Consider the following 23,616-nt stretch of genomic DNA (forward strand, 5'->3'; position numbering starts at 1 on the left):
AAATCAGCCAATGCATCAACAACAGTTCCCTCTGGCTTTGAATCCGCCAGACCAAGGAAACGGATCCTTTTCTGCTCCAACCACAAGGCCACTGTGGCTCCAGCTCTCATCCTCCCATCAACGTTTCCTCCTATCAGTGTTTCCTCCTATTTGTTTCTTTCTTTAACCACTTCTTGCAGCAGCCGGAGTCAACCCTTGGTCTTACCACACCTCATGTTTCATTTTCCTTCTGCAAGAGGCAGCACCTTGCCTGATGGAGTCTTTGCAAGGGGACTTTCCAAGGGCTTTGGTGAAAGGCACTTGTTCCAGCAGGGCTGAGCCTGCCCTTAACACAGGCAAATCGCCCCAAAATCCCAGCCTCTCTGAGGGCTCAAAAATTAGAGCTCATAGGTGGTGCAGCACCTCCCAGCTTGCACCAAGATTAAAAGCCAGGGCTGATCCAGGGCATAACTAGCTCTGTACCTACTCCGCAGGCTGAATGTGTCCCTTTAGTACCCCAGAGCCAAATCCAGGAGGATTTGCACCATTCCCTCCTGTGGAGCTCAGAAAGGGCAGCAGATGCCCAGGGCTCCTTTCTGCGGCACCCTCTGCTACCGTTATGCTCTTCGCCATTACCAATACAATAATTTCCAGACACTGATGCGCAGCTGCATTAAGAAGCAGGCAATGAGTCTAATCCACTGATTTTACTGTTGGCTTTGCATTTAAGGCCGTGTTCTTCTGATGCCGAGGACAGAACAGACTGCCTGGCTAATTTCTTATCAAAGGCTGCCACACTCACGCCAGGCAGCTTATCACCCCTCATCCTCATTGGGGCTAAGGGGGAGAGCGTGTTTGCCTGGCACCATGGGGCTGTGGCCCTGGGAGGATCCGGCGAGATCTGCTGGAACGCAGCCAGGGTCAGCATCATGTTTAATGAGAGGAGAGACCTTTTAAAATAAGCATAAATAATAACAAAAATTATCTTGTCCATCCTTGAGGGGAAGGAAGCGGGGGAAAGCCTACAAATGGCTTTAAAATGTAAAAACAAGGTCAATTCAGAGATTGCATTGAATGGTGACCAAATCCTTTCCTGGCAAGGAGCGACCAGACTGGCAATCAGCTCCAGGCTTTACTGAAAACGGCAGATAAATTAACAGGCAAGCAGCTCATAAATTCCTAAGCTGAGAAACGCAAAGGTCTGGAAGGACTCCGACTCCCGTGATGGATCACAGACAGATGACAGACTCTGCTCGGAGGAGACGATCCCTCAGTCCATCCAGCAGCACAGAAGAGCCACAGCATCAATGCTAACCACAAGCATCCTTCGGGCAGGACCAAAACTGAGTGGACAGGCCAAAAAGCTGAGCAAAGACATCCCTGGAGCGCAGGTGCCAGAGGTTAGTATTTCTGGCAGAAGAAGGTCCAGGTAGGGTACTAGAAGGCTATTACTCCCAATGACCATTACCATTTTTAACTGCCTCCATGTGCCTGCTTCGGGTGAGCTCTCAGAGCAAAGAACTGCAAGAACTTAACCTCTGTCTTCCCCATTATCTTCACCCTTGTGTGTTTGCCAGCTTCCCAGACTGTGCTGTACACTGGGAAAAAGACCTTTTAATGCAGAAACTTGCGGGCAGGCAAGTGCCGATCCTGCTTTTAGTGAATTAGTTCATTGACTCCTTTCCCCTTCCAGGAAAACCCCATGGGGACTGATTGTATAACCCTCACTCAGCAAGCAAAAGGAGCTAAGTGCTTTATAACACAAGGAAAAAGGGGATCTGAAAGATGCTCTCCCATCCTGCAACATCTCCTCATCCTCCAAACACAATAGCGTCAAATTCAGGAGACAACGGGTATACGGGACAAAACCCCTATACACAAGTCAGGCTAGATATATGTCAGGCTGACAGAGAAGTGGCTACTGGAAAATGGTATTTTCTCAGTTTCTAAAACAAGATTCCTCTTGTCTGGCTGGAAAAAAAAAAAAAAAATCCAGGGCTGTGAATGAGAGCATCTCTCCCCAGTGCCACAGTAGGGCTGAAAATGCCATGGCCCCGTTTCCGTAAGACCTCCCGCTTCCCCCAACCCTTCCCAAAACACCTGGCCTCTCCATCTCCCCCAAAACTACTCTGACTCTCAGACTTTCCCCTCCAAATGACATATTGCCTCTGCACCCAGGTAAAATAATATTGCCATTTAGCAGGAATCTACCTTCGTGCTGTTTAATCAGTGACAACCTCCCTTGACAATTCCTGCAGAGATAACTCGGCTCTTGCAAGCAAATGCTGTAGAGATATAAAAATACTGAGAAACAGGGTTGGAGGGCAAAACTCTTCCCCTGAAGACAGGAGGGTGTAGACTTCATCCAAGAGATTTTCTCTGGTGGTTGCAACCAGCCAGGCTTGAACTCACAGTGCAGAGGTGCAGCTCAGGTTCAGCCATCACTGCACGTCTCCTTGAGCCACCCAGTCACTGTGACAACAGCCTGCTTGGAAACCCTCGTGCCTCGTCACAGCTTCTCATTACACCACCTTTGGTGCAGCTCAGCACTGAGTTGCCACCTGATCCCCTCCAAGCATCTTTGGGATCTCTTGTCCCAACCACTCTGCATGTTAGGAAAGACCATGAGGTGCTTCTGCAAGGTCCTGCGACACACTGCTATGGACAGGGAAACACTCAGCACACAGCAGCCTGGTCTGCCTCCCAGGACAGGGAGGAAAAAACCTTCTCCAGGCTCAACCTTGCTCCCTGGGAAGAGTTGAAGGACTAGAGCATGCAGTTCATGTGGTTCAACATCACATCTGTGCATGGCCTAAGCCTCCCACCAGGCTTAATTTGCTTCCCACAGGAGCTTAGCGATGCCCAAATTTGTCCTGGCTGGTGACCACTCTCAGCAGCAGGTCATCGCTTGGTGGGTTGAACCTGAACCACATGGCCCTCCTTGCTGCAGAGCGAAAGCAAGCCCTTGCTAAGGCCCAGGGGTACTAACAACCTTAATTTAACCCTGTACCAATCCCATGGCATCACTGGAAGTGGCCTGTACCCGAGAAGAGAGTTTGGGACAGTGATGATTAGAAGAGATGAACTGTTTTCCCACAGGGTAGATGAGCCTCTTCCATCCTGGGCCATCACTGGTTTTTTTTCCAGGGGATCAACAGACACAGCCAGCTGCCCCAGATCCCGCCTTATTTCTGCCTCCCAGCCTGCATCTCATCCATCCCCTTCCCTTCTTCTCAGTACCACCCTTCCCCATTTCCCCAGCTCCCAACAGCCCAGACCAGCTCACCAACGCACAGACTAAAACTCCTGCTCCCGTGCTACACTGCCAGTGTTCCTGCCTCAAACAGGGAGGGAGAAACCCAGAGCTTGAGGATCAGACTAAGACTTTCTCTACGGGTGGTACTGAATACAGAGATCACCCTCTCCTTCATATGGTAGCAGGCAGAGCACAAGAGAAAGGAGTTTCAAGCAAGGTACTGGGATTTGGGCTTAGTCCAAAAAGCTAGGTTTAATTTCTAATGCAATAGCCAAGTGCTGCTGCCAGAAAGAGCCGCTGATGCTGCTATAGCCAGCCCTAAAACCTGCTTTGGCTCAGCAATGAGCAGCCAGTCTCGTTTTTAAGTGGATGCGCTAAAACAACGCTCTTCAGGACCCCCTTCCCAGCTCAGGCTGATGCTACGGCTTCCCTCCCTCCGATACACTGGAGCAATTAGCCTTCTGGCTTCGTCGTGTCGCATCATGAAGACGTCCGGCAAACAACCACCCAAGCCAAAGCGCGATTAGAGGGCTCAAACAGCTGCTCCCTCTGCAAAGATCTGGCAGCCAGAGCAGGGCTCAAGGCCAGGGGAAAGCAGGGAGGAAGGGAGGGAGGGAGGACACCCCGCTGGAAAGAATAAGGCTCAGCCCGTTCCAGGAAAGTCTGCAACGCCAGATGCAGGAGGAAGTTGAAACAAAACAGCCTGACCCGGGAAGGGTTATTCACGAGCTGTTCCAGCAAAGCCCTTCAGCCTCCCCTTTTCCCCCCTGCCCAGAAAAACCTCAAGCAAGAGGCAGAGCACTGCAGAGATTGCCGTTTTTGGTTGTTTTTTTTTTTCCCCAAAGCAACCTCGGGCTTTGGGAGCACGTGGAGGAGCAGAAAGGATGAGGGCAGGTCCTGGTTGGGAAGGAAGGGATGCACATACAACAGACCGGCTGTTCAGATTTGTACTAGTGCCATGTAAATGTATGGGAATGAGGTCCTGCCTCTGCCAAAGCTCCTTCCCACCACCCCAGTGAGTTCACTACAGTTACTTTTCACATGCAAGCACTCTGCCTGAAACAGTTAACTCCTACATATCACTTCTCTGCGTAGATCACAAGCGGCAGCTTTTCTGAGAAAGCAAACAGTTGTTTTTAATAGCTGATGCCTTTTCTTTCCACTCCCCACCCACTCTGCTCTCACAGCAAAGCTTGAGGCATGATGAGCTCTTGCGTTTTATCATGCAGTTACAGCTGAAACTCTCCAAAACAAACCATGGCCCTGAGAGATAACAGAGGTGTGTACACACCATCCCCTCCCTGCAGACGGTGTCCCGGGGACTGGCAGACTTCATTTCTGGGTCAGGGATTCCCCAAAACTGCAGTTGCCAAAAGCTGGGGTTATCCCTCTGTTTGTTTTTTCTAAACGAGAATAAAATGTGATTGCCTAAGGAAAGATTTGCTGGTTGTAATAGAAAAAGGATGCTGTAGGGACTTAGTGTGGCTTAATAACCATACTGTGCAACTACCACACAAGCAGAGCAGCTGATTTGAACTTCGTGGACATTTTGGACCTTACTTAACACTTCATTAAATTGGAGAAGCCGATGATGTTTCTCTCTGAAGACTCTACCTAGTTTCTCCCATGCAACCTCCAACAGTTGCTTCCAGCCCTTCCTCCACAACCTCCGAGTGCTGCCACTACGTCCCGTGCAGAGACCAGACCAAGGAGATTACAGATGTAGGAAAGAGCAGGGTTAATTCTGCAGCAGACCTCAGGCTGGACACAGAGCAAGACCCGCTACGGTGGGTGTAAAATTGTTTCACACCAACGTGGGCTTTTACAACTGCATTCATGCAGTTTCTTACACCCTCTCCCAGATCTCTTGCAAGCAGCAAAGTGGTGAGATAGATATCAAGATCCCTAACATCCAGATTCACTGCGTTTGCTTTCTTGCAGAAGACGCTGGAGCCTTTTGCTGGGCTCTCTCCCTTTGAGAGCCAGTCTGAATTCAGGCAGAATTGGGTCCAGCAACTAAAAATGTCGCTTGGCATTGGCTGGCTGGCACAAAGCAGTTTTTCTCCCCATGAAATTCAGTCACTTTTGCGAACCTGGAGAAGTCCTTTAGATAAAGATGCCTCTGGAAGCTTCGGCAGTAACCAGGGCACATGTGAGCTCAAATTCCTTTTTTTATGGTGATTTTGTGGTCAGGGCAGCTAGACAGGTCTGATCAGACGATCCTACCAGACAGCGGCATCAAGGAGACTGCTATTGCTGAGCATGGACTGCTGGTTATGAAATGGCTGGCAAAGTTCCCTTCGTCTGGTGCAGAAGCAGGTCCACCTCCAGTTAAGCGCACAGGACCTTGCTTACGTGGGACCCACTTCCAGCACCCATTCCCACTGCCAGCCCATGCCAGAAGGAGCCTCTGTTCAAACTGCAGAGCTGGCTGGTTGGAAAGAGCTTGAATTCACCCCCATGCTTCAGCAGGGATGGGCTTGGACCTAGCTGAGCATGCCACCATGCAGGTGAAGACCAGGAGATCCAGAAACCTTTCTTAGAAAGACCTGATGCTCTCTGGAGGAAGGCAGCAACAGGATGATGTCTTGCTGGCTGACCTCATGTCTTCCTAAGCAAGAGCTGATGCTACATGCCTGAACACCTAGGGCTGCAAGTGAGCTGAAAGCCAGAAAAGCAGATGGAGAGGAGGTGGGTCACCCATTCAGAAAAGGTCTCCCTCCTCCTTAAAAAGAAGCACCGACAAGTCTATGCATGATAAAGTCTGAATAACCAGAGTTATTCGTGACCCACGCAGCAAGCTCTGAGACACAGATGCTCAGCAGAAGACGAGCAGACTTCACCCCTCTACAACTGCATCCAACCCTCTGTCTGCCATTAGACGTGGGGCTGAATTAAAGTGTCTCTGAATACAAAACAGCAAGGGGGTGTCAAATACATCCTTACCCTTTAGCCCCAAAGAAAGTTGTTTAGAAAGTCTCGGGCATCACCTATATGTGGGATGCGCAAGGGCTTTTCATGTTGTCCTCCACGAGCCCAAACCGTGGTGAGCCCTGTCTTCAGAAGGCAGCTGTGCACGGAGCATCTTTCCACTCCAGCAGACAAGGGGAATAAGCCAAAACGCATGCAGAGCCTTGCACAAACCCCATGTCCAGGCAGAGCTGGCATGGAAGAGCCCAACGCAGGGCAGAGGGAAGTCAGACCTCCTCCCGCGAGGAGCCCCGTGGGATGCTGGGGGGCTCAGCCCCTCCTGCCACACAGAAAGTCAGTTCAGCTCCATCCCTCCCTTCACACAAAGCCTTTTTGTCCACCCCTCCTGAGACTGCCCTCACCCAGACAGATGCAGCACTGTCTTGCGAAAGGCCAGCTGATTTTCCGGGCTGCCGGCGGGGGTGAGGAGGACAACGGCAGCTCAGGAGACCCTGCCACGCTGAAATGCCACCAAGCTGTGTGCGAAACAGCACAGGCTTGGCAGCAAGGGCTGCTCCTCCCCACAGGCAAGGAAGGTGTGCTAGATGCTGTGCCATTGCCTCTCCCCAGTCGCAATTATTGTTGCTCCCTGGGACGCCTTGTATTTCACAGCAGTCAGAGAAGTGGCTGCATGGTCAACCCCGAGCAGATGGCCATACCAGAGCATACAAATTCCCCAAGACATGGTGCCCTCAGGTCCTGATGTGCATCTTTTGGGCAGGCATTGAGGACAGCAGAAGGGGAGCAAGCAGCACTGGGGACAGGCAACGTTACCCCCAGCCTCCCACAACCTGGCTCCATGTCAGGCACAGCAGTGACACAGAGTGGTTTTTGCAGAGGACATGCAGAGGACACCGGTTTTGCATAGGAGAGGAAGGATGGATTAGACCACCCACCTCCCAAAGACCCCAAAACCACCTCACCCACATATAGCTTATCTTCTTTTCCCTTTCCAAATGGACCACCAAGAGTACGCAGAGATAACCCTTTGGCCTGCTGGACCCACCAGGCTTAACAAGAGTACCCAACACCAACCTGGCTGCAAACCATCTCTCTGTTCTATGCATGGGGAAACTGAGTCACAGAGAAGCCTCCTTTGCTCCTTGGCCTCACTGGGGGCAGAACAGCCTGGACCTGGGTGCAGCAGGTCTCCCTGGCATCCCAGAGGCTCATGATGCTGAGCTCAGGAAAATAAACCCTGCTGGGGAGAAGAGATGTTGGCCGGGGCTTGGCATCCTTGGTGAAGGATGTGCTGTTCATTTTCAGGGACGCCTGAGAGCAGAGATGGTGTAAAGCAGCGTAGAGGTGCAAGGGGACAGGCGCACTTACTTTTGGCCGCTTCCACTGGATGCCCTGGATCCTTGACTTGTAGAAGAGCGAGTCATCGTTGGCGGGGAAAAGCGGGTCCTCAAAGAGCTGCTTCCGCCTCTGACACTCCTTCTTCAGGGAGGCGTAGCGCTGGTTCTCATATGGCTTCACCGAGGAAAACATCCTTCCCCACCGGCCCTGGGAGGGAGAGCGGGAGTGAGATGGGGAAGGGTCTGGCCTGGGACACCCAATCCTCCTTCACAGCACCTGGGTGGAAGGACCAAGACATTGTGGCTGGAGACAACCACCCAGCCTCTGTCTCTGCCTTCCCCCAGATCTGGCTGTCCTACATCGCTAGACCCCACATTTATAGTCCCATGAAGCACATCTGGCTCGCTCCAGGAGGTATCAGCGTGCTCCATCACCAATTTAAACAGGCAGGGAAAATCCTGCATCCAAACGAGGAGAGATGGATAACTCCTCAAAGCTCAAGCATACCTTGCAGATCCCCTGGACATGGGACTCCCATTTACCCCAGAGCTGGCCAAACATCACCAAAACAGGCACAGTAGGAGATGATAACTGGTGTCCCGCCTTTTAGTGAATTTGTAACTCATTTGGGAAAAACACAGCCCTTGGAGTCAAAGGAGGAGGAGACATCCTCTGCAAGCTGGGTGTGCACAGGTTTTATGGAGGCTGAGCCCTACCCAGAGCACCCCCACCATGCAGCCTCGAATCACAGACATACATTTCATGATTTCATCAGAGACACCAGTTGCTCAGTAGACTTTATCGGATCTGTTTTTAATTAAAAAAAAGGCCTCCTGGCAGAACGCCACATGTTTCTGGATTAATTATTCTGTCTTGACAAGCTGCTAGCTTCCAGGGCAGAGGCATGAATTTAGAAATCCAGAAGACAGCAGGAAACCGTTGCCCAAATGCCCCCCAGAGAGAGCGCAGCACCTCTCCATCAGCCCTGCCGTTTGGTCACTGGGTACCAACCACTTTGATCGGGTCCTCATCCCTCCACCCTGCAGGTCGAGTCACCTTGGTCCCACAGCAGGCGCAAGGCAAGGGGATGCTCTACATTGTTCCCCTTTATTAAATAACAGACTTTCTTCCAAAGCTCCTTCCCTAAAGTTTCTCTGTCTTTATTTATAACAGCCATGTACAATCCTTCTCTCCCCAAAATGGGATGTCCCGTTCAAACCCTTGACCATTAGTGACCCTAGTCTGGAAACATCTAGTCTGGTTTCCTAAAGAAATGGGGATTTGTGTGCCACATAATCCCAGCTGCAGTCTCCGACATCACCCATGGTAAAACGAAGGGTGCCCCATCCAGCGGGCAGATGCATCCAACAAGCTGGCCTAAACCATCACTCCCAGTGAGACATATAGAAACTAATGCTTATTGTGGTGAACATCCATAGACACTTAAAATCATCACATGTGGAGGGACAAGGAAATTGCCATAAAGGTTAATTGGAAGCAGCTAATCTGTAAACATCCAAAACTTCAGGGATTATATGATCATTTACAGCTGGACATCTAAACTGGAGCAGTGTCACATCCCCTGTTAATAAATCACTAGGATTAGCTGAAGGAAAGTAGGTGCTTGAGAGCTAAACCAATGCCCATGCTGGTCAGAGCAATCCTCCAAGAGCATCACCCACCCAGCCAGCCTCCTCTCATCTGGGAGAAATGAAAACACTTCACTTCTGCAAAGCAGAAGAGCAAAGCATAGGTTTTAATTGACGATATTTATCAGCCTGATTAGCAGCACAAGTGCTCATCACTCAGAGCTTAAGTGAACCCAAAATAACGCCCTTGTTGGCTGCTCCACAGGTCTCTGCTGCTGAGGATCAGTTGCTAAAGCAGCTTGCAGGGTGCTTTGTGCCAGCCACCCACCTTTCTCCAAATCACCTAGCAGGTCCCAGCCCCGTGCCTTGGGACGCAGCGACTGCAAATAACTGTGCAAAGGGGCAATTAGGCCTTTAATTACATGTGATCTGAACTGCAAGAGAGGCACCACCCTGGGTGGACTACATGGGATGGACTAACGCAACAGGTAAATACATCTCCCACGAGGACACCGCTGGTACTGGATGGCCAACACCCCACCTACCCCGATGTCTCTCTACTCCCATGTCCCTGCGGTGGAGGAAGAACATAAGTGAGCATTCAGCGATGATCCTCCAGGATTGTGGATTTGAGATTTTATAGCTTATAACTATAAAAACGTTCCTGCTTATTGCAAGGGGTTGGACTAGATGACCTTTAAATGTCCCTTCCAACCCAAACTATTCTATGATTCTATAACATCTTAACTTGCAGGCCAAAGACAGGGAGAGCAGCTCTGCCTTTGGTGTGCTGTATGACCCGCTAGGACCTTGCCTGCATGGGACTGGTTAAAAAAGTATTAATTCACACAGCAGCGTTTGAAGGCAGCTCAGCAGTGCGTTGAGGTGCTGCATATAAAGGGCTTATAGTGATGCTCACAGGATTTTCTCCTTGGCATCAGGACCAGTTCCCACATGCTACAAAGAGGCCTAAATGCATCACCTGCCCTCAGAAAAACCTTAAAAATAAATGGCCCGATATCAAAACCTGAATAATATACCAGATTTACTCCTTGTAGAAAAGCAGACAGCCTCACTGAGCGGTCAGGGAATGCACCCAGCAGTCAAAACATGCAGCCACCCTGCTAAGAGAGCCAGAGACCCAGCTAGCCTCCAGATCTCCAGCAGAGGAAGAGGGTGAAGGACAGGGGAGATGTCCCCAGGGAGGTCGTGGGGACATCTCAGCAGTGAATGAGCTCCTTTCAAGTCCCCATCAGGCAGGACTTTCACAGTGACAGCACCCACTGCTACAGAGCGACACAGGCAAGGCAGCAGAGCTGCAGAAGGGTGGTTGGCAGCTGCCTTCTGCATGAATACAACAAGCTGAGAGAGAAGGATGCTGCTGTGAACTGAGACACAAGATGAATTGCTTGGACTGGTGCATGAGCTGGGCTGACAAACGGGAAAGGACATTTCCATGGGAGGTTGTGCAGAAAGAACCAGTGAGATTTAGGAAGAGAGCCTAGCGAGGAGGGGAGGGAGGTCTGGTACCTTTCTAAAAGCCACACTCGAGTTAAGGCAGGAGTTATGGGTTTGACGCAGGAGATGCTGGACGCTGCTCCGCAGCCTGTCCCGTGGCTGAGGGCTGGCACTTGGCTGCTCATTCATAAAATTACTGCTCCTCCCCAGGGCAGCTCTGCAACGGCTGCGTTTTCCAACAACCCTTGCAACACCGGCTTCCACGAGACACCCTGGGCCATGTCCATCCCTATGAGAACAGGACCACAGTCTTCTTGGCCAAGGAGCTCCAGCCTTTCTGCCACCCAAATTTGCCTGGGGTTAAAGTGCCACCTCCTTGCCCTGCTATCCCACCCCGCGGTGACTGTCACCTTGACAGCCATCTGTCCTCACTGCGGGGATGCTCTCACATGAGAGGGTGGAGATGGATTTGAGTTGCAAAGGAAACACCAAGCAGAACGAGAAGGAATACTGCTCAGGATCATTTAAAAAAAAATCTTGCAAAATAATTAAAAGGAAGGGGCGGAGGGAATGTTCTTAGGGCAGTGTTAAAATTCATTACTCCCTCTAATTTCCAGCATTTCATGCTTACCAGGCTGAACTTCAGATCTGCCACATTAAAATCCTCAAGGGCTGCCTAATTACTCTTTGCCTTCTCTCACCAAACTAGGATGCTCCAGGAGCATAAGAACTGGGCGTTTTCATGCCTGGTCCGAATTAACAACCCTACACTTGCACACGTAGCTCTTTGTGTGTGAGCAGGGAGGGGTATCCAAACTCACAACCCTCTTAGCAGAGCTGAATTTTTTGGAAACAGAGGTCTGAGCACAACCTCAGACCAGCCACGAAGGAGTTAAACAAGAAACTATTTTATTTGAGGAAGGAGCCAGATGTATGACTCAGGGGTGTTGTGGACTCCCCCTTTTCGCATCCAGGCGTTTGAGCTCCTGCCAGCTGGTAACGATCACAAGCGCTGAAATGGGGAGAAGGATTGGAAGTGCTTGCACTGGCCACGACCAAGTACTTGCTGAAAAGCTCTTCCTTCCTCCCCGAGAAACTGCTTTCTCTCCTTCCCTTCCAGCTCGGAGGCTCCTGCACCACGGACTGGCTGGCACGGGCTCACCACGCTTGCGTTATCGCAAGGCTGCACCCCAGCCAGGAGCAAGGGGCTCCTTGCTTGTAGATCCTACAGCTGTCTGCCTCTAGGTCAGGCAAAACACTTTGTCCTTAGAGGACAGGATCTGCTGGCCTGCATTCTCCAGCTCTGTTCTCACTGAACACAAGGTATCTTTGACATTGCATTGCAAAGGCATAGGATCAGCCAAGGAGAAGAACGTAGGAACCAGGAATGTGGTCGCTCAAGCCCCAGCCAGGTGCAGTCTTATAGGGGCAACCTGCAACACTGCAGCCTAATAGCAGGGTGTTCAAAACAGCCAGGCTCTTTCCAAAAATGATTTAAATCATTTTTTCCAGCCTCCTTGGCTATATCTGTTGACAGGAATGGGACAACCCTGGGGTTGCCCTCCCACCTACCAACACAAAAGTCTGGCTCTCTGGAGGAAACGCTGCCAAGGCAAGGACAGCTTTATACACCCATTCTCCAGGACCCAGGGAAGTTGAACCATGAATCACTCTCTACACCAAACATGAGATAAGCAGTCCACACCTCCTAGCCAACACCTCTATGAAAGCTTCAAGTCACGGGCTACAAAGTGACAGTCCCATTGAAAGGCCATCAGGACCAGCAGCATATGGTCCATAGCAGGTCTGAGCTGCATACCCAAAGCCCTTTCCTGCTCCCAGCTGTGCATCTACCATAGCTTTGCTCTGGACTTGAAGCAGTGTGGCCCGGAGCCAGCGGGACCGCATAGCATCCTGCATTAGCAACGTCCGCAAGGACTGGAAGGTGAAGCCACGCTGATGAAAATGAGAAAACAAGACATCATTTCTTTTCAAATTGACTGCGGTTAACCAGGGGAGCTAATTCCTGTGGGAAGTCATAGGTACTTCACCTCCAGATGTTTCTGAGCAGAGTTGGACATCTTTCCAGAGCAGCTGCTTTAGCCAAAATGCAATTACTGAGCATTTACAGCAGTCACTTGCTGAAACAAAACTGCTGAAGAACGGAAGAGTGAATGTCCCCTTCCTGGCCTTTATCTCTTCCCTTCATCCGGTGATATCTCTGTTCTCATCTAAGAGCTAAAAACTCCACTAGGCTAAAGGTGAAACAACCATTTTTACACTTAATTATAATGATATCAAGCTCTGATTTCTGTCAGTGATTTGCTGAGGCACAACTGGGGTCTGAATCCAGACACCTGAACACAGCGCCTTTCAGCCAGAGGGTTAATCTTATGTGCATGCACGTGGGGACAAGACGTGTCCCCCCTCAAAAACTCAGTGTAGTGGATTTAGTCTCAAAAAAATCCTGATGAGGTTAGGGGCTGTTTGTTCTGAGTGAGTAAACCCACTGCATCGATACAGCTTTTTGCAACCACGTAAGTATGGCAAATGCTCCCTGCTGATACCTCCTCATCTACGGAGGTAGAAAAAGCATCGCTCTCCATCTGCAGGGATCCTGGTCCCTTCTGCAAAGCACTCCAAGACTTACAGAGGAAGGTACTGTCTCACAGCTGGCTATTACTGCAAAAACCTCAAGGAAAAAAGTAATCTTTCATTAAAAAGTGCATTTGCAGCACAGCCAGGGAAGGCGCCAGGGTCACTCATCCTAGCAGAAAACCTAGCAAGTGACCCTGTTTCACCAAAGCAAGCCTGGCTGGCAACATCTGCACAAAATCAACCGAAGAGAAGATGTCACATTTGGAGGCTGTTTCCAGCAACGCACAGCGATTTTTATCATGCTTGCTTATTTCCTCTGTTTTTTTTTTTTTCATCCAGAACATTGCTCCTTCATTGCTTAATGACAACAAGACGGCGCAGGGAGAGACACAGCCAGCCAGCGGGTTTGCGTGGCGGTGCAGCTTTCAAATATATTTTTTCCTGGGAAGGTTGGGGTGAATGGGAGGGTCTGGGCATCGCTGGATGCCCGTCTTCTGCAGGAGCCAGCTGGGTGTGATGTCCAGGAGCTCCCTTTCGCTTGGATAACTCACACTGGGACGCCTTTGGCCTCGGGAGTTCCTCATTCCTTGCAGATATGAGTCACCATTTGCAAACAGCGTTGTTGGAGCTGCAGGAAGAAAGGGCAGCCCTGCACCGTAAACACCCTAATAACTCTGCGTTGGCGGCAAGCTCTGCCTGGCACGAGCATTGCAAACAAAATGCGTTTGTGGCACCAGCCAGACTGGCCCTTCTGCTCAACGCAGACGTTAAGGTCAGATGGGACTAGGACATATGTCTCAAGTTATCCTGGCACAGGCAGGAGTAACAAGCTCAAAGCCAAGCTGGTGGCAGCACCCCCACCGGACCGGCAAATGCAGAAGGCTGGAGAGATGCAGGACTGGCAGGGACAGGGGTGGAAGAACAGCAAAAGGAGATGGCAGAAGGACAGACCCAAAAGCAGTGGGAAGAGGAAGGCTGTAACATGCCACCCAGCAGCCAGCCTTGGCCGAGGGGTGCAGACAGGAGCTGAAGATACTCACTGCTCTGGGTCCAGCTCACCCCAGCCCACTCGTGGTTTGGGGAGAACACAGAAGCTCAGTTTTGGGTACCCCCAACATGTCCCCAAGTGCTGTTCAAGCACTGAGCCAGCCTTACCACGGCAGATATGCATTACATTAGGCTTATTCCCCAGGCCACAGCAGGGTTAAAAACCCTTGTAGATCAACCGAGGTTGCAGGACAAGCACTGAAAAGTGAATTAATGGGCTTTGCCGATGCCCAGCCCCTGACGACAGCCATCTCTTTGCTAACCCTCCACGCCCCAGCACACCGACCATGACCCTGGTTAATAATTGCAGGGAGCAGCACAGAGCACCAGCAACAATAAAGATCTCCTGAGCTCACTCAGGAGCCCTGGGGCTTCCCAACAAAACCTTGCTGACAGCAGGAACGTTCTCCAGGGCTCCCCGGGGTTTATATTCAGCAGCCCGAACCAGGATGGAAAGGCACAGGTATCATCTAGCAAGGTCTATGTTCAAACGTGTCACGGCTCACACAGAGCAGGGTTTCAGGCATCGGAGAAACACAGCCTAGGAAGAGCAGAGTCGCACACGCAGAATCGAGCCGCCTCCATCTGTGGCTGTCCAGCCACATGGGCCTTCCCTATCCCACACGTGCATTGCGTTGAACAAGACCACCCACCCCACGAGGTTACAGGAGTGCTGTGCCCTTCTCAGCATCCATTTCCATCACCATTGGTTAAAAAAAAAAAAAGAAAACAAAAGGATGCTATCTTGGTAGGAGTGGACTGAACATGTATTTCTATTATTTATTCAGGGCTTCTAAGTGAATGTCTGGACCAGCTTCTTTTAAATCTGGTCACACTGACTCCACTGGAAGCCTCGCACCACATCAATACACTCTTGCCAGCTGGGCGAAAACATTATGGTCTAAAGACAGACCTGTACCTCTGCGACGTGGCTAGAGGGAAGGACAGAAGAGTCACAGGGCACTGCTTGAGACAGCCTAGAGAGCCGTTTTCTTGGGCATTATGGGTCACAGAGATGCTTCGTTAAGAGGTTTGGGTAACCGGAAAATTCATTCAGGAAACTTGTCATTAGCACAGATAAAATGCTGCACATCTCCATGCAAATGCTGTGCCTTCAATAGCTTCTGCAGCCTCTGGGATAATTAAAGCAATTGAACTTCAAAAGATGCAGAGGCACGTGCCCAAGGAGCAGAAGAGATAATGGGGCTGCAGCTACTCCGTAGGAGACTGAATCGAGGCAGCTGGGTCCTACAAGATCGTCCCTGACAGACTAGCTGTGCTGTTTATCCCTCCGGCTCATCCAAAGCATCCCTCCTGCAGCTTCAGCCCAGATCACATCCTAACACCAACACCGGCCCCAGGGCTACGGGGTTCTTCTCTCTCTCTCACCTTCACCCCTTGGTGCAGGCAGAGCCCAAAACTCTATCCCCTTGGAGGCCTGGAGATACCACCAAATCCCTCAGGTCTCCTCTTGAGAGACTCCTGGCCACACCAGAAATGTGTCCCTTGACCTGCTCCAGTTCAAACGGAGCGGGATCCAAACATCACCTGCAATTTCAGCCACCGAGGGCTCCCCGCTGCCTCTGACATCGGGCTCCACACCTCAGGCTTTGCCCCAGCCCTACAGCTCCTGGCACCAAGTCAGGACTCAAACCTCTGCCAAGACATTATCTCCCAGCTTTGGCTAATAAACAGTTTTAGTATTTTCTCTTTGCCTGACCTAGACCTGAATAAAAGCACCGAGGCACTCTGCGCCTTGTCCTCCTCCAAACTGGCACCTCCATTTTCAGTCTTCCCCTTTCATAGGCTCTTAACCCCCTTGCCAGCCCCTTCCTGACCCCCACGTCCTATAAATCCCATAGCCACAACAGCAAATATCCAGACCACACCTGGGTACTGCCTGACTTCCAAGAGCGTTCCCCTTGTCTGCAAAACCTTCAGGCTGGGCCAGCAAGATCTGCCATTTTTTGATTATACCTCCTTTTCCCTCCATGTCTTTCATGAGCTTTTCTTTCTGTGACTCTTCTAAAGCATCACGAGTACAAAAGTCATATTTAAAGGCCTGTAGCAACTCAAGTTGCTGGTGCTTTTGAAGAGGGAAGCCTCTCTCAGGTAGGTTGAATCACCTCGAATTTGTGAGGTTTATTAGAAATCTCTGTTACTGGATCCACCTGCCTCTTGCAAGCTGAAAGGTCTGAACTTAAGTTCCCGCTGTCCCAGTTTGAGCTCTCCAAGTCGTGTTTCTGCCTTGGATGCTGCAACTCCCCCACCCTCCCAGCCAACTTTTTCCCCTTATTCCTTCATTTCAGCAGCGCTGATCTTCTCCAGTAGAGAGGCAAGAGTTTGCCACACTGCCCCTGGAGCAGAAAAGCTGCAGACTTTTACCAGGCAGGGACTAGACACCAGCCTTCCTCCCCCAGGGAGATGGAGGAGATGGATACAGGTCACGATGCTGAGCACCGCAGGTCACCTCCATTCAGTCTCATCTCCCTATCAAGCATCTTCCCTGTCAAGTAGCAGGAGGTTGGATGGACACCTCCCATGGGCCACAGCTGGTCCATGACCTACAGCTGGATGATCAAAGCCAACCAGCACCACAAGAGCTGCTGCTACGCGCTGTGGCTGATGCACTGCAGCATTGCGATGTTTGCTGGGGTAGGGATGGTTTATCTCCTGCCGTGGAGATGCTTTCAGCTCTTTGTGCATAGCAGAAATACTCATGGAGGGACTGATCCATTTTACAAAGGACAGTGGCCTCCAGAAAGCACAGGAGGTCTCCATGCACCAATACATGACCTTTGGTAGGGGGTCATAGAATCATAGAATCGTTTAGGTTGGAAAAGACCTTTAAGATCTTCAAGTCCAACCGTTAACCCAGCACTGCCAAGTCCACCACTAAACCATGTCCCTGAGCACCACAAATACACGTCATGCTCTGGTGCAGCACCCATCTTTATTTGCTTTTGCTTCCCAGCACTTCTGTAACAGGATCGGCTATCAGGATGTGATGCATCCCCATGCCATCCTGTTCTGTGCAATCCAGAGGGCAAGGTAGGACCGCTGCACCATGGGGCTCCACGTGGTCCTCTGGAGTCCTTCCTGTGGTAGCCGAGAAGAAGACCCTGCCCTTTTCTAGCCCTTCCTTAACACCCTGAGCTGTGCCCTTGGGCAGGCTTCCCTGGCCAAACTAACCCATCAAGCCGCAAGCAGAGTGAGACCAAAACCCTGTTCCTCATGCTGCCACTCCAGCCTCATGGCTGGGGACAAAAATCCCAAATCTTCACTCCTCTGAGAGCATCCACTGGCTTGTGGCACTCACCCTCCTGGGGCTGCCCCTAAGGGACATCTCCCAGACTCCGGGATTACAGGCAGCGTCATCGGGAGAGACCCTACTCAGACAGGATAAAAAAGCACCCAGGTCAAAAGATTTCCTTCAGGAGAGGATTTCTCCTCTTTTGAAGACCTCTTGCTCTACTGCAGCCCAGCACGGCTGGTGCTTGCTCGGATCCATCACCCCTGCTCTCATCCCAGCAAAAATATCTGTCCGATGTCTATCCGGAAACTCGTCCTGAAGCTGGAGTGGGCACCAGCTTGTCTACAGGCTCAGGGCATGTTATTACCACACGGTTAACAGCAAGCAGGAGAGCATGGGCTGAGCACAGGGCTCTGGGATGGGGATTAAGCCCCTGCCTCCTCTCCCAGCAGGTATCCTGCTGGAAGTCCTTGCTCCATATCTCTTTAGAGCAGCCCTGAGCTGGAGCAGCAAGCCACAGGGAACGTACAAGATGTGCTCTGTGACACGAGGAAGAGTTTCACTTCCCCACATGGGACAGAAAGCTGCTGCAGCCCCAGCCACAGCCCCGCATCGGACGCAATAAATCACCGCTCTCCTGCTCCTGCATGAAGACCTGCCAGGCAGCTGAAGGCAAGGCTTGCCGGGCAAGCAGCCAACGGACACCGTCCCCATCAAACGCCCCCGCAGCAGCGGGTGGCCTGGCTCCTTGCAAAAGCAGAGTTTGCAGCTGCATCTTTTACCAATGCAAGACTTCCCTTTGCTCGGCAGAGAAATCACCTCCCTTAATCATCCCGCAGCAATCCTTACAGTATTAACACATGCTCAGACGACTGGTAGGACCAGCTCTGCAAGGCTTTCAGAGCAGCAAGTGTGCAAATACTTTGTAGGAATCTCTTGCTTACCAGGGTGTGGCTCGCAAAAAATACAACAAACCAACCTCAAACTCTGAGCACCAAACAGGCGTGCTTCCTTCTTCTTTATAAGGGGACTGGGTGCAATGGTGGAACAACTCAGGACGGGATGGAGTCAACCAGAGCCATCTGCATCCTGCACCAGTGAGCCAGGGAACCTCAAACAAGTAGAAATGCAATGTAAACTGGGACAGAGGGTGCTCACTGCAAGGGAGGGATGTGTTTTCTCACCCAGGGAATTCACTGTATGAATTATCTGGAGCTATAACAAAAAAAAAAAACCAGCAACAACAAAAAACATAGTGGGGAAAAAGCATCTTGGTTGAAGGTAAGGCCAGGCAGAAGCAGAGCTGGAGCCTTGCCCTTTTCACTCTGTGATCAGAGACCTGCTGCCTGTCATGTTGTAACTCCGTAGAAAGCAATATTACATCTCCCTTTCCCTGGTGGTAAAAGCGTAGCCCTGCCCTGGGCTGCTGCAGTCACATTTGATTAGTTCTGGCTAGATTACAGGATAAACCTCGAAGCAATAAAGCAGGGCTGCAGCCTCCCTCATCCGAGGACGAGCTCCAGCCAGCCAGGGTGACGATTTGCCCAGTAAGCTAAGGAGGTACCTGCATGGTGGGGAGAAGAAACCCTCTCCCACGTACTATTTCAGAGCTCCCCATTAAGGTTTTCCAGCTTCCCAGCATTAAGGTGGTTGGGATGCTTTATAGTCCTCTCTCTCCTTAACCTACATTGACAACCGATTGAAATCGCAGGACACAAGAGAGCAGAGATGATGCTCAGATGGATGGTGGGAGGACTAAAACTGGTCATTTTTGCACAAGGGCAAACCAAGGGGCAGGGAGCGCTTTTCTGCGCCGGCAGAGTATTTTAAGGTAAAGTCCATCAAAACGTTATTGAATTGGGACATACCCCCTAGAGCACATGAAAGCTGCCTACGGGACACGCAAGCTGATGGGGGGTGAGGCGCTCAGTCCAGCCCCCTCTGAAGGGCTGGATCAGGCCCAAAGGAGCCGGTTCTCTGACCTACATGCTGCAAACCCCGCGGGCTCCCAGCATGGCTTTGCAGGGGTATCATCTGTCACGTCTCCAGCGCAGAAGGATCCCCAAAGCATGAAGATCTGCAATATTGGCTGAAAACTAATGCCTCGTGCAGAAAAGCAAAAGTTGTTGAAGCCTCCACAGTTCCAGAGTGCAGCAGAAAGGATTTTTTCCCAGAGGGGGTGAAAAACTCAATGGTAAACATTCCCGTTTCCACCATAACCTCAAGAAGTTACCCCTATATTGAGGCACCAGAATGGGTGTCTCTGCTACAGTGTAAGCCAATTTAGCAGGAATAACCCCTGGATTTGAAAAGGCTCCGTGGTGTGAAGGGGAGAGCTAAGAGGAGGGGAAGGGTTAATGTTGCAGCCAGACAGATGCTCGACTGGTGAAAAAAGGAGCCCCCATGAAGCCAATGGGTCTGTGTCCATTTTCTGCACTGCCCAGAGCCTGGCTCTTTCTCCCTGGGTAATCAACTGGAAGTGAGCAGAGCCAGAGTAATCACAGCACCTCATTCCCCATCCACGATGCTGCCCACAGGGGCAGGAGACAGAGGAGCACTGCCTGGCCCGAAACAGGTCAACACAAGCCCATCGTTGAGCCTTTGTGCTCCACAAGCAGCTCAGAAGAGCAGATGAAGGCTCAGGCATGAAGATATCAGCAAGTAACCGGTACCCGAGTGTGCCCCACGACACCACGGCACGAGCAAAGGATGATGGATGCCTCTCTATGGGCTGAAACCCTCCTGCAAGTATGGAAGAGGTTTCACCTCTGGACATCTGCAGAGAAAGGAGTTGAGACTAGTGAGGAGGACTAGAGACTAGTGAGGAGGAGGAGGGAGGGTGCCTGATCCCAGCCTTCAAGGCATCGCTGCATCCTTCTCATTCTCCACGTATTAACCTGCTACTGCCCTGCTTGGAGTAAGCATTAGGAGGGGGGTCTTGGCACCTCTGGGCTGGCCAAAATTATCCAGTAATGAATGCAGAAGCATGAGCAGATTTAGAGGACGCACCCGTTCTTAGCATCATCATACCCCAGCACAAACGTGTCTAAATCTCCTCGTGGGATCAGATCCAAAGCCTTCTTAAAGCATCGATGCTTTGTTATTAATCTGTGCTGCAACCAGGAAAGGGAGAGCTGGATTTTTTTTTTTTTTGAGGCATAATCAAAGACAAAAAATTATCTTGATGGCATTGCTGGGCTTCATCTGCTTCATGCCTGGTCTGATGGAGAGACCTACTCGGCTAACACAGCCCTTCCCAAAGGAGATACCAGGACAGGGTGGCTGGACCAGAGAGCCCTGGCCTCCTACCTCAACAAGCCCCAAATCCTCTCTATATCACAGTCAAGCACCTTAGAAGAGAGGTGATGTGCGCTAATTAACACTCTTTTACCCTCCTCTGATGGGATGCAGTTGCAGAGGCTCTAAATAAGCCTCCCAAGCTAAACTGAATGAATTCACACCCATTTATACCCACACCAACACTGTCCTCCAGTTTAAACAGCTCTTCTGCCTCCCTGGTGTTCACCCCTTGGATGTATTTATAGGCAGCAAGCACATCTCCTCTCCGCCTTTGTTTCGCTGGGCTTTTATAGCCTCTGTAGAACAGCTCTCCATCCCTCTGATCAGCCTCGCAGCCCTGTTTCCCTGCACCTGCTCCAGGCTGAGTTAATCCCTCTCAAGCACCAGATCTCACAGCCTGGTCCTTCCACGTTAACTCTTCCATACCCTTGCCCCACCAACACCCTTTGCCTGATTCCCCTCGCCTTTTCCCAACCCTCACAGAAGCACCTGGGGACCAAACCAGCCCTGAACCCCCAGTCTCTGCCATCCCAAGGTGATTCAACCTCCAAACATAGTACAAAGCCCAGCCATACAGCACCTCACTCTATGGCCTACATATGTCCTAGGAGACATCCCCACACCCTGAAACTCCTCCTCGAGGTCAGCCGGTTCCCTCCGGCCGAGCATCTCATCTGCCCTGTACGGATGGTGCCTCTCAGCTTGGTTTCCCAGGAAAATCTTGGCATGAAAAGTGATAAAAATGAGAGCAAAGCTACAGATCGGTCCAGCACAGCCCCCTTCGGTTACAGTCCTGGGTTTCCACCTCCCTCTGCCCCGAGGGCTTGAGGATGCCCATGGTAGCTCTCCATGGGCATCCATCACCAGCTGAAAGAGCTCCCTTGAACAGACAACACTGCGGGGGAGACGGCAGCCAAGCAGGGATTTTCCTGGGCTCGTGGCCACATCAAAGCCCCACCTAAATAATTTCTTACCAGAAGAGGCAAGGACAGGGGGCTGGTGGTAGAGAGCAGCGTTGGTCGTGACTCTGCCACGGACCTCCCGGGCGCCTTGGTCATGTCACTTTGCCCTTTTTTTATGTGTCACCGCTTTGCAGACAGGATTATTGCTTCTGCGTGTCACACAGTGTGTCCCAAGGACGTGGCAAAGGGGCTTGATTTCTGTTCTGAGCAGGGCCGGCGACAGCAAGCCCCGCTGCCTTCCTCAAAACCTGCTTTGCCTTTCACTAATGCCTTGATCCTCAACTCTGCTGCCAACGAGAAAGTTTTTTACCGACCAATTCTGGCGCACGGCTCCTGGCAAGCGCCAGACACTGAGCAAGCCAGCCCCCACGCACGCAGCAGCGTTTGTACACACGCAGCCGTTGCGGGGGGGATTTGGACCTCACATCCAGCTCCCAAGGGTGAAGGGTTTCTCAAAGAGCATCCTTCAGTCCCTCTTGGGTTTTACAACCCTGCTGCCTGGCTCACGGGCTTGAGCTGGACCCCAGGTGATTCACATTAAAGTATTACTTAAATAAGTAGGAGGCAGCCTATGTTCCTGGGGAGGGCAGGGGGGAAATGGATTGCACCAGGACAGATGTGCCTGTAGCAAGATGTTGCACCGAGCGGGAGCTACGTGGTGAGCACCTGGATCAGGCCCCAGCTCCTCCATCCATGCCTGGCTCTGTTGCTTTTCCCCCTCCCCGGTTTCTGCATCCCCAAGGATGCTCCCAACAGGTGAGACCTGCTCTCACCTGCATCCGTAAGCTTGTCCCTCCTCATTTCACTGCTACCCCGAGCAGCACGGCTAGCCAGGCTCTCTGCATCTGCGTTGGGCTACCCACCATCCACGTGCAGTGTAGAAGATGCAGCTGCAGGGACCCTGTGTTGCCCTGACCCCAGTATAAGACCAGTTCAGCACACCCGGACACCAGTCTGAGCCTGGGAAAGGGATCCGAGCCCCCTAAGATGTGAGAGTGGATGGAGATAAAAGATGCCCTGGGGAAAGTCTGCAGCATGGACTTTGCTGGATGCAGCAAGAGAAGCAGCTGAGGATTTAACAGCATCCTCCGCTACCCGCCGCGCTCGCTGCCCTGCTTTCGTCTCCATTTGCCACGTCTGCCCACGCTCCCCACCAAGCTCAGAGCTAACGCAGCATCCAGGCAGAAACGTCACGGTAATTGGTAATAAATAATTGGTAATAAATCCAAGCATCGCACATGGGTGGATCTGCGGGGCCAGGCGAGCAGCCCGGGCTCACCTGGCAGCGACCGGAGTGGGAGGCGAGGGACAGAGGACCAGAGCCACTTCTGATGGGACATCCTCCACTAGAAAGCACCAGGTTGGTTTCTCAGGTCCAAAATAACATTTTTCAGGGCAGGAAGAAAGGGATGGTGCCTCCCACCCCCCGGATACTGGAAATCCAGATTCATATCTCTGCCTAGAAACCCGAAAAGACATCAGTCTCCTGCACCCCAGCAGCAGCCTGGCCTGCCCCGGCGCCAGGAGCTCTCTCTCGCCTTAACTTTCCATGCAACTTAGTAAAAGCCCTTGGGTTTGTCCCCAGAAAACGGAACAAAGAACAATACTGAAACCTCGGGATTTTTTCCCGGCGCAGAAATCCTGCTGCTCTCCAGCCAGCGGCGGTCTCTGGGAGGCCTCGCTGCTCAAAGTTTCTGTCCAGCTTGGCTCCGCCAGCCGAAACAACCCGGACGGGGAGCAGCTGTGGGGTTTTAACCATCCAGGGCGCAACTTTCAGCTGCACCGGCCCCGAGCACCCCAACTTCTAGCATCCCCAAAACCTGAACCTCACCCCAGCTAAAGGCAAAGGCAGCAACGTGCTCCAGGCAAGGCAGTGCAGGGGAGGAGGCGGGTGCCTGCTTTTGG

The 23,616-nt window shown here is 51.5% G+C and overlaps 1 protein-coding gene across 2 annotated transcripts in view; it reads right to left on the minus strand.

Moving 5' to 3' along the window:
• CAPN5 (calpain 5) overlaps positions 1 to 23,616 on the minus strand; it is a 60,713-nt gene that overhangs the window by 33,901 nt on the left and 3,196 nt on the right. For both annotated transcript variants that reach the window (XM_087758463.1, XM_009476485.2), the window contains exon 2: positions 7,535 to 7,711. In XM_087758463.1, the coding sequence (XP_087614589.1) occupies positions 7,535 to 7,696 (162 nt within the window). In that variant the 5' untranslated portion in view covers positions 7,697 to 7,711. The remainder of the gene's footprint in view (positions 1 to 7,534; positions 7,712 to 23,616) is intronic.

Source organism: Nipponia nippon, unplaced genomic scaffold, assembly GCF_047370975.1.
Source record: "Nipponia nippon isolate SJK-2023a ecotype South Korea unplaced genomic scaffold, ASM4737097v1 scaffold_2, whole genome shotgun sequence".
Lineage (NCBI taxonomy): Eukaryota > Metazoa > Chordata > Aves > Pelecaniformes > Threskiornithidae > Nipponia > Nipponia nippon.